Source organism: Haemaphysalis longicornis, unplaced genomic scaffold, assembly GCF_048455015.1.
Source record: "Haemaphysalis longicornis isolate Haplotype H1 unplaced genomic scaffold, Haemaphysalis longicornis Haplotype H1 scaffold_5, whole genome shotgun sequence".
Taxonomy (NCBI): Eukaryota; Metazoa; Arthropoda; class Arachnida; order Ixodida; family Ixodidae; genus Haemaphysalis; species Haemaphysalis longicornis.
Genome location: NW_027526385.1, coordinates 183,710,084 through 183,720,674, shown reverse-complemented (window position 1 = coordinate 183,720,674; position 10,591 = coordinate 183,710,084). Strand labels below are relative to the sequence as shown.

Sequence of the window (10,591 nt, the reverse complement as noted above, 5' to 3'; positions counted from 1 at the left end):
CGAGTGAGCTACGAACAGACATAAAAAACGAGGAATGTGAAGCCAGCCTTTGTCCGTCCACGCCCTCTAACCTCTTCTTCCCCCTCCCTATTTTTTTCTTCTTTCTCATCGGTGCGTCCACGCGCCCTTAAAGCTGTCCTCACTGCTTAACAAGTGTGCCGTGCCAGAAAGCCTCGCCTTTTTTGCGAAAAAGGGTCTGGGGCGCGGGGCAGTGAAAAATGCGGTCAGATCCATTAAGCAGACGTGAGTCCATTTTTATCGCTTCACTACTTCCTCTCGCATTCTTGCGCCTTGCCTATAAATTGATGGTTCTTTGTTTTATTTTTATTTTTCTTTTCTTTTTTTTTCCAGCGTCGTACGTCTCTACTTGGTTCCTTTCTTGTGCGTCGTTTCGATTTTTATGCCCGATCATTCCTCAAACGTTCGCGTACTCCCTTTTTATGCGTTGGGCTCCATTTCCTTAACCACGCTCTGGTTCTTCTCATAAAATTCTCCTTTTAAAGTGAAGCGGCTTTATATGACTGCAGTTTCGTGCATTTTTTCATGTGCGCGAGGAACCTTGCGGCAAAGCCAACTGGATCGCAAATGCTCAGCAGAAAACGGCTGTAACTCCCCTTTTGCGATAACTTTCCCAAAAAACAATTGCATGACCATCGGCCGTTAAGACGACTCAGTCGTTGCGCAGAGAGTCATTTACTTGTCGCGAGTAATTAGTTCACAGCGAAGTTGTGACCGTTACGGAATTCCTGTTGTCCAGAAGAGGACACCTACAGGAGGAGTGTGGCTACAGAAACCGGCTGTAGTTCATGTTTTATTGACACTGTCCAAATGAAAGTTACATTACAATTGGCCGCTAAGGCGACTTTATCGTTACGCCGAGTTTCATTAATTTGTCATAATTATTTCTTAATAAATAAGTTGGTACAGCGAAGTCAGCTTTCTGTTGTGGACTAAAACGGCTACGCTGGTTATTTACCTCCACAGAGTGGTGTGGCTAATAATTTTTTCGTGGTCTTTTTATTTCCTCTTCCCTTGAATCATCATTTCCTCTTATGTAGAGGGTATAGGCACTTTCGTATTTCATATTATTTTTATCGTACTCCCTGTTCTTTACTTACTTTCCAGCGCACGTTTCATTTTTTTTATGTGATGGCCTTACAAAATTTCTTCGCGCTGAACGTTGCAAAGAAAACATGCGTGCATATTTATATCAATGTCCTTCTGAAAACTAAAGCGTGGCGACGCTGTTGCGCTGCTCTTGACAACCTAACCAAATTATCTATACCAGCGGCCTTGGAACCTCGCACACACTGTCACTGTTCCAGGCGTTGCTTAGCAACGCGTTATTTTTATTTACTCATACTTTTGGCCTGTGAGGCCGATACAGGGTGGGGTTACAAAATTCTTGTAATAACATATAAGCGTGCATAAGCACGCACAAAAGCAAACACATAATCGTGCATGCCTATATTATTGCACAAAAAATGCGAACAAATAATGCCAAACAAACGCAAAAAAATGTAGACAAGCGAATGAGTACAATAAAGAAATCTATACATATACATATACATATACATATACATATACATATACATATACATATACATATACGTAAAAGCGCGGATATTTGTATTTCGCATGTCTCTACCTTGTCTCGGAATTAGGTATTGGGTTGTTTGTATTTTAAAGGCATTCTGGGTAAGTAGAAGAAAAACTTCAGGCGCGCATGAGTGCGGCGATCTGCTAGTGTTGACAAGTTAAGAATTTCAAGCATATCTGAGACAGACTCAGTCCGTGAGTAACGTGATAATATGAACCGAGCCGCCTTTTTTTGCACTTTTTCAAGCTTATCAATTAAAGCTTTATGATGCGGATCCCAGATGATGCTAGCGTATTTTACTGCGTTGACTTGATCGCGCGCCATTTTTTTCTCCTTTCATGGCTTTGATTGAGAGGCTTCGTACTCCGACAGAATGATGTTTCCCAGCACTGAAAAATATTTATGGCTACGCCACCGACAGGCATATTCATTTTCTGGTGGCACGCACCCTTTAGCTGATTGATTGATTGATTGATTGATTGATTGATTGATTGATTGATTGATTGATTGATTGATTGATTGATTGATTGATTGATTGATTGATTGATTGAAAAAAGTCGAGCAACTTCAGGTAAATACAACTTTATGTGCACATTGCGTAGCTAAGGGTCGATCCTCGGCCTATTTCCGCAATTTATCACACACAGCTAACTTCAGGGGCGCAATGGAACTGCATGGTGAAGAAACACGGGCTCAAACGTCATTGAAAAGTCCAACTGCTTTCGGCCGGTTTCCCTAGCGCCCTGCGGCCTCCGCCGAAACAACTGCCGAAGGCAGCGATGCCTGTCATTTGTTCCAGTATTTTGTTTGGCGGTTGGGCTAAATGTCTACTGGAGTGAACGCGGTGAAACTCAAAGCAACGTTTACTCTTTTCCCGAGGCTAAACTAGACTTCCGTTCACAGTGCGTTATGGATCTCGTTAAGTAAACCATAGCTAGCCATGAGACAAAAGTGTTACGTACAAAACAGCGGTTGATGATACAGTTCGACATGATTCCTGCCCGACCCGAACAATGATGAAAGCCACTACGTAGTAAGCACTGCCGGCGATTCCCCTAATTTTTGAATGGGCTGAGCGAACCAGGGTTTGCAAGCGTTCTTACAACTCCACGTTGAACTGCCTGAAGAACGGCACCGTTGCAATCTCTTCTTGATGGAAAAATATGCTATTTGCTTTAACATTCATGGGGCGTGAGTTCGAGCCATTTCTAGGGAATGACCTCTCCCATGCGAACGATACGGTATTGCTGTCACAATTGTGTTAATTTTACAGTTGACATAAGCATCCTCTCTGTTAACGGTCCTTCATGCAGCTGTTTGACTACAGAATAAAAAAAAATAACACGGAAGCACTAAACAGACGTGTTTGCGTTGGATGCGAATTCAGGATTTTTATAGCGAAAAGGGAATTCATGTGTCGGAAATACAGCCCGTTCATAAAATATACATCGGCCGTATTCCAAATTAACCCGCTGTTCCTGTAGCATCAGGTCTGTAAGAACCAGGTGTGACTCCTTCGTTTTATAACCGCCGGAATTTGTAGTTTTCTGCAGAATGGCACGTTGTGTCAGCTGATACAGTATGCATACATTTTATATACGTAGCTGCAGCTGATCCCTGAGTAAACTGATCGGTGGCCGCACCCCCTCAAAATGCATCTTGCTAAACGCGCCGGCACGTTTCAAGCGTAAACACTCCAAATTGAGGAGCCGCCGACCAGATACCCTTCTATAAATGGAAAGTCATTTGCACAGAGATGTATCGCGCAGCGGAATTCTCAGGGCTCTTCCGCATTGATTACGTATAGACCGAAAAGTGTGATCTATTCAGGATGCCACAACCCCAACATTAATCACCTGCGGCGCCGGTAACACCGGGCAGTTTGCTAAAGCCCATTGACCTGAACTGTGACAGCGCGACGATAAACAAAAGAGTCGGGAAAGGATAGGTTGGGCTTACCCGCTCAGCGCAGAGGAACCTTTCGGGCTCGCTTCGTTTTCACGAGCGACATTCCGGGCTTTTCTCGTAACCCCGGGCTGATGAGTACAGTCTGGTTCACCACGGCAATCCGGTGCGAAAAATCAATAGCTCTTTTGTAACGATACCACGATTAGGGAAGCGAGGAAAGGCACACGTTCCCGACAACTCCCATTTTCGGGAAGACGCTCTGCGGTGAAGACTACCCGAAGGATACAGCCGCTTGCCGACGCTGTCGCCATCTGTCGTGTCAAAGATCACGCGAAAGGGAAAAGGGAATGTATCGAATGTACGCGGTCGTCTTGAGAAAGTTTGTTAAATATCATTGTAGTCCGTTTCCAGAACCTGTCACCATGTGTGTAAAGCGAGTTACATGTACGATGAGCGCAAATGAGGGTTTGAATTGAGTAACATTGGTAGCATTCAAACTCACAAATCTCCATGCAAATTTTCTAGTTCTCTATAATTCAAACTGAATGCGACCTAATCATTTTATTTTTAAAATCCCGTCCTGATTTTATAAACGGGTTATAAAAAATTATCAGCAATAAAACATGAAGCGAACATCCCGTCATGTTTATCGCGTTTCTGTTCGAGCTCATTTGTACCATTGTACCGCTTGTAGCGGCGCGCAGCGGCCGTTTCTTAAAGCCTCGTTGGCGTCTCTCGCAAGGCCTTGTGGGAATGTCAACAAGTCTGTACGTGCGTTCGTGAGTCATTGCGTGAGCACGTTTTCTCTTTGGTCGCAGGTATTCGACGCTTTTCTTCCTGTTCCCTGCGCTGTCGTTTACCTCGTCTGTGTTGTAGCCCAAGGACAACATGCGAAAACTGTCTCGATTGCGTCGGCGGCGGTAACCGTCGCGGCTTGGCGGGACTCCCAGACTCGGACTCCACGAGAAAACGTAAGCGTCCCGCAATCGGGATCGTCGTCTATTTAAAAATGTCTGCCACCGTACTTTGTTGTCGGAAGTGCCCTCACTTGCACTCAGGCGATTGCCCGATAGTGTCGCGCTGTCTTGTCGGAATGTATTTCAGCGGTTGTATCTGTCCTCGCGAGTTCTCGCTTGCGTGATATTTTTGCTCGCCGCCGTCCGGCCGGTCTCGCCGTATCGTGAAGGTGCACCACACGCATTGAGAGACCCGCTGGAGTTGTTAATTAAAGATAGCGCATGTGGGATATTTTACGCGTTAGCGTAGTAGCTTTCGTTCTTTGCGAACTTGATTGTACACGGATGCGTCGCCGAAAGTTGATCGCTACGTGAATGGAAATGCATTACCACTGGTGACATGAACAGACGTGTCGCTCAACTCTCGGCGTGAGATTTTAGCCCCGTCCGTAGTTTGACTGAATCTTCTGTACTTCAACAACGTTATGTAAAGGAGAAGTCTTACTTGTTGAGGAATTGAAAACAAGAAATATGCGCGCGTTGTAAATGTCGCCATGTTTTCGACCCCAAGGCTATATTTGTCACTAACAAAAGCTCAGGTTCGGAAGCTGCTTTCTATTTTACACGGGTTTCTCTATTTCGCATGGGCTTCGCGGAAACGTTGAAATGTAATTTCGCGCCGGTAGGACGTGTGCCGCACCGGATACTGTGTCCGGTGGCGTGTGCGTGGTGCTACTACGTACGGTCCGATGAAGCTAGCGTAACCGCATGGCACGGCCGTGAGACCCGGATGTCCGCTAGCCACCATATATCCTCCCTGTTCTGTGACCATAGCTCGGCTTGGTTTTGACTAGAGAGTATGACAGTCTGCCCATAACTCACCACCGCCCGCCAGCGCTTTTTATCCCTTGCGTGCGCATTGTACGCGCTTTCTTTTTCTAGCTGATTTTTTTTTTTTACGCTAGTTATTCTTGTTTGTAGGCTGCGGCGCGCTCGATTTGCGCGCACGCGGAGGCGTGGACCGGGGGTTTTGCCAGGCGTGCTTCCTGAGCGACACGAGGTGAAAACCAAAACGTGCGGCTGGCTCTCTCGATGGGTGCCTTTTGTGGGTTTATTCGTAGGTTAGCAGGACATTCTGGAAGGTCTCGCGTGATGGGATTGTCACTGTCGATCACGGGAGCTGCAGCTGCGGAAGAGAACTACATTTTATTTTCTTCGCGTTAAAGGACGAGTTCGCCTTCGCGGCTTATGGAGAAATCGTTTAGCGTTGTTTTATACTTGCCGCTTGGTATTGCGACGAGAAAAAACATTGCACTAAATGCTAGTGTTTGGTAGGATGTGGTGGACATGGGCGTCCGCAGAAGTTTTCCGTGGGCTAGAATAACCGTCCGTCTTGTATGCGTGGAATAAAAGGCGAAAGCGGTGCCCTCGCGAAATTTAAAGAGTAAAACTAAAGAATTTATGTATAATTTTATTATGTTTATTTGTATAATTTTATTATGTTTATTTCTTTCTGTATACATAAAGAATTTTATGTATAATGTAAGTATAATTTTATGTGGACCAGAGTGAAACGAAAGTAGGGGAGAGGGGTCCAAAGGAAACCCAAAATAAGCTGGACGGGTTTAGGTTTGTGTGTCCCGAGGTCAGTAGCATCTTCTGGCATTCCGCAAAGAGGGCAGGCAGCACAATGGGCAGGGGGCATTGTTCAGCCACGTCTCCCCCGCCGGAGTTTTCGGAACCGTACGGCACTACGGGTATAATTGGAGGGGGCGTTGAGAAGGGAGAAAGCTAGCCAGTTCCCCCCACGGGGCGTTTGGCGGGAGCTTTGGGGTGCGGCGACAGTTCCGAGAAGGAACGCGGGAGGAGGAAAGTGGTAAAAAGGAAGGAAAGAGTTTGGGGAGGCTGCAGGCTGGGCCCTGACAACAAGTTGACAAGGGAGAAAGTTTAGAAGAGCGTTTTGGGTGAAGGTCCGACTTTCCTGCAGGTGTGTTCCGTGGCAGCACAGTGGGAGTCTAGAGAATGTTTGTATGCTGAGGAAAGTTGTGACTGTAATAATGAGATAAAGGGTCTTAAAGGCTATGCAAATGTTTCATCAGTGTCATGTTGGTGTCCACTCCAGTGGAGGAATGCCTCTGTCAAGGCTTTCCAACTGTTTCCATCATGAGTTTGCCACCCCCCCCCCCCCCCCCCCCCCCATATTTTTGAGCTCATCTCTCCATCTATTCCTTGGTGCGCCCCTATTTTACCTCCGCTGGTAGCCTGTTGCCCTTCATTGTTCATAGACATCACGTGTTCTGCCCAGTACCACTTTTTACACTACCCATTGCAGGTGCAAACCCGTCTGCAGTCCTGCTTGTGCACTAAAAGTTAATGGTAGAAAATCTGTGGCAGGAAAGAGGTGATTGGAAGAACAAACATATGAAGATTTTTGGTGTTGAGAATTTGGGGGGTAAAAGCATCATGCTAATATATAGTGGGGATTGGGTACACAGGATCGAGGAAGTTTAGCTGCTAACTTGAGGTTTCCTGGGAGAAATTGTTCCTGTCCGCAGGGGTTTATCCTGAATTTCGATTTGGGATGGGGGGGAAGATGGTGTATAAATCCCTGCATGTTGGTTAAGGATTCTCTGCACTGTGTACAAGGAATAATTTCTTGTGCACTCTGGAACAAAAAATAATGCAGCTCTTTAGGGAACTGTATGCCTTACATGTGCTAAGACAAATTGCAATGTTTTTACCTAATAGCCCGTGTGTAAATTTTTAGTGTGCTAAAAAAAGTATGAATTTTTTGGAGAAGGTGTGTTTCAAAAGGTAGCAGCAGGCTAGTCCTGTCAACTGTCTTGTCATATTTCACGATCTTGCTCCACCAATGTATTTTTTAGTTACTGGGGCTGTGCGCCTCTAATCCTCTTCACTGGAAACCGTCGGTCTAAAACTGCTGTATGCACTTGTAATACTCCTTTCATCCATGTGTAACCTTTGCCGTGGTCTTTTTTTGCTCATAGCACTGGTGCCCTTGGCTTTTGCACCAATAAATCAATTAGTGCATGGGCATGGCAAAAGGTTCTTCTAGGTGCTGGCTTTTCGTGAGGGCATCTTCACCACTGTTGAAGGAGCAGTGTGTAAGTTTGGTGCTTTAAAATGGTTGCTTTCTACCAATAACAATCACACCAATTTTTATTGAAAGCGTAATACCGGTGATCGATATAACAAGGAAAACAGATGCCCCAGCCACTGTCCAGGGATTTCTCTACGACGCCACAAAATCTTGTTGGTGCGATTGCTGGCTGCTCACCAAAGCCAATGCCGAGAAGCATGACCGGGTGATTGTGGTGAGGGCTCTAGTTCTGTTCGATTGTATTACTACAATGCTAACGCGTAGTTAACACACTGGTAACTATGTTTGTATTGCTGGACCATATCACGTCACTCCCGCCCAGTCATGGTGGCGCGAAATTCGGCAGGTTTTCAGTATTTATTGTGTTTTCTTTTTTTTTTGTTGTTGTTATTAAAGAACCCGTCTTTTGTGGCTGGGATGGAGCTGTGTGACATATGAACATAGTTCTTTCAAACAGAACAAAATTTTGTTTTTTTTTTGTCTTCATGCCCCCCCCCCCCCCCTTCCCCCCACCACCCTTTGAAATGTAAGAAGCTGTTAGCACTTTGCCTTGTATCACTTCTGTGGCCACCTGGCCTAGTGGTGGTTGACTATCCGGAGTACCATGTACTGCTTCCTTCAAGTGACACACACAGTTCAGTGTCCAGTTCCTCTATTTAAGCACAGAGTGGCTGCGCAGAAATGTCAGGAAAGATTTTGGCTCACGCCTGTCATGAACTGCAGACTTACTTTTCATACAAAGACAGAACTTTAATGAAAAAGCATTAGAGAATTTGGTTGTGTGAAAATCGGGCACCCCTGGCACACAAAATGACAAAATGGCCAACTGCTCAATGAATACAAAACAGGGTGTAGTTGGTTTAAAAGGAAAGGTAAATTTGGGTCGTTGTCGGATTTGAACCAGTGACTTCCAGTGAGACTGCATCGCCAATGCCACCACAGCGCAGTGACCCTATTTAATGAAGGTGCAGTTAGTGAATTCTGCATTGGGGCCTTTGACTTAGAAACATGGGGTTTAGAGACGTGGGGGGGGGGGGGGGCAGGCGCCTACATATGTAATTTGAACATGGAATTATCAATATAGCAATTAAGGGAGTAGCAAAGGACATCCATGTTACACGTCCTGTTTGCTTTGGGATGTCAACTTTGGTATGTGCCAAGTCATTGTAACTGAGAGAAGAAAGAGACGGAAAATGGTAATGATTATTTTCAGTGATTTAAGACCGTAGACGGAAAAAATCGCTTTCCTGCATTTCATCTTAATATTGGCCACATGGTCCGTGTGAACTTCCAACCTTGCTCTGTCAAATTTCACTACCTGCACTAACTGAATACTTCTGTGAAAAAGCTCCCTGATCAGAAACCTTACACTTGGTGCACCATATTCTCAGAAGCTGTTACCATTGTATTTTTAAAGCTGCAGTGACAAGAGGTGGGAGCACGATTTGGTCATATGATCACTTAGAACACGATTTGTTTTGTTAATTTCTCTCTTTTTTTTTTCTTATTTGCATGCATTTTCCAGAGAGAACTCCCGTTTGAAAGGGTCGTTTTCATCATGGCAGTCTTGTTGAGGGAAGACGTTGGCCTCAATGATACACTTGAAAGTTTGCAGGTGTGTAGTTGGTGCACTGCAAGTGTGTGTGTTGAGTGCAAACTGTACCTGGACAAATGAAGAGCTTGACGAAACGGGTGGGCATTCAACTTTCTAAGACTGAGACAGCACCAAACTGCATCTCAGACCAGTGCAGTGCATTAACTCGTGGTTCATCAGAATGCCCATGAAGGGATGCTTCCGTTTTCCCTTCCTCCCCCTGAACAAATGAACCAAGCTTTTTGCTTTCCACAAGATGGTGAAAGTCCACAGGGGTCAAGGTACTCTGTGCCTTGACGCCTGTTTCAATTCCCTGAATCTAAACAAGCTTCAGCTTTTGTGTGAATGATGCGGGGGCTCCTCCATTCTTCTTCTACCTACTTCTGCTGGAACTGTGCCGATTTCATCTCGTGTCTATAAATTAGACTAAGGTCATTCCAGCAACAAGTGAATGGGCAAGTAACAAAATTAAAGCACAGAGCTGGAGGTACTGCTGAAACACTTGTCGCCGAGAGTTTGACGCGCCTGCGTGTGAAGAAGCAACTCTGAACTCGTGAGGAGTCGAGCCGGGATTGCGTTCGGAGGCAAAGGATGATGGTGGTGTGTCGTGGCTCGGTTCGTAGCTGCCAGCTTTTGCTTTGAGCCAGGCGTGCACTGGGTCCCGTGGCGAGACTCTTGGCCTGTGCCGGCCGGCCGTTCCCGCAGGTGCTGGAGTGGTGACCCCTTGTGATGGAGGAGCAGCATGGGCGGGTGCCTGAGCCTTGACGATGAGGAGAGGAAGGCGCGCCTGCGCAGCTCCCAGATCGACCGCCAGATCGCTGAGCTGGCCCGCCAGGAGTGCAACGTCATCAAGATCCTGCTGCTCGGTGCGTGGGGCTGCCTCCCTCTCTCCCCACTGGGCTCGGCTTGTGAGAACTTCACACAGGGTTCCTTGGAAAAGTGGGGCACCTCTGGTAAACGCGCAGGCGTTGACTCCAAGATTGGCATGCAGTTGGCAATGTGAGACTTTGGAGCTACTCGCCGGGGCTCCGTTTCACATAACCAGGGGGCGGGAGGTGCGGCCATTGGCGTTGCTTCCGCACAGCGGCCGTTTTTAGCTCCCCGGGCGCACATTCCAAACTGGTAAATCGAAGCGGTGGCTGGCCTACTGAAGGCAGTGGGCAGCATTTCCACCGCCGCCCACCGTGGGGAGAACCCTGGATGGGTATGTGATCGCCCGACTTCGGGATCCACAGAACCACTGTGGGTACGTACTCATGAGTTCGCGCTCACTCGTGAGCTCTCACGAGTGAGTACATGCTCAGGAGCGGTACGTTACAAACACTCGACTGCTAAAAAACTATTGCCAGCAGAAGTCCTTGTAGCCCGTAGAAAGCATTGTTGCAGTGGTTAAAGGAACACTGTACTGGATT

The 10,591-nt window shown here is 46.5% G+C and overlaps 1 protein-coding gene across 1 annotated transcript in view; it reads left to right on the top strand.

The window, feature by feature from the left end:
- Positions 1-4,246: 4,246 nt before the first annotated feature.
- Positions 4,247-10,591, top strand: part of LOC144138876 (guanine nucleotide-binding protein G(o) subunit alpha-like) — a 36,560-nt gene continuing 30,215 nt past the window's right edge. The window contains exons 1-2 of the mRNA XM_077671374.1: positions 4,247-4,479; positions 9,885-10,045. Of these exons, the coding sequence (XP_077527500.1) occupies positions 9,922-10,045 (124 nt within the window). The 5' untranslated portion in view covers positions 4,247-4,479; positions 9,885-9,921. The remainder of the gene's footprint in view (positions 4,480-9,884; positions 10,046-10,591) is intronic.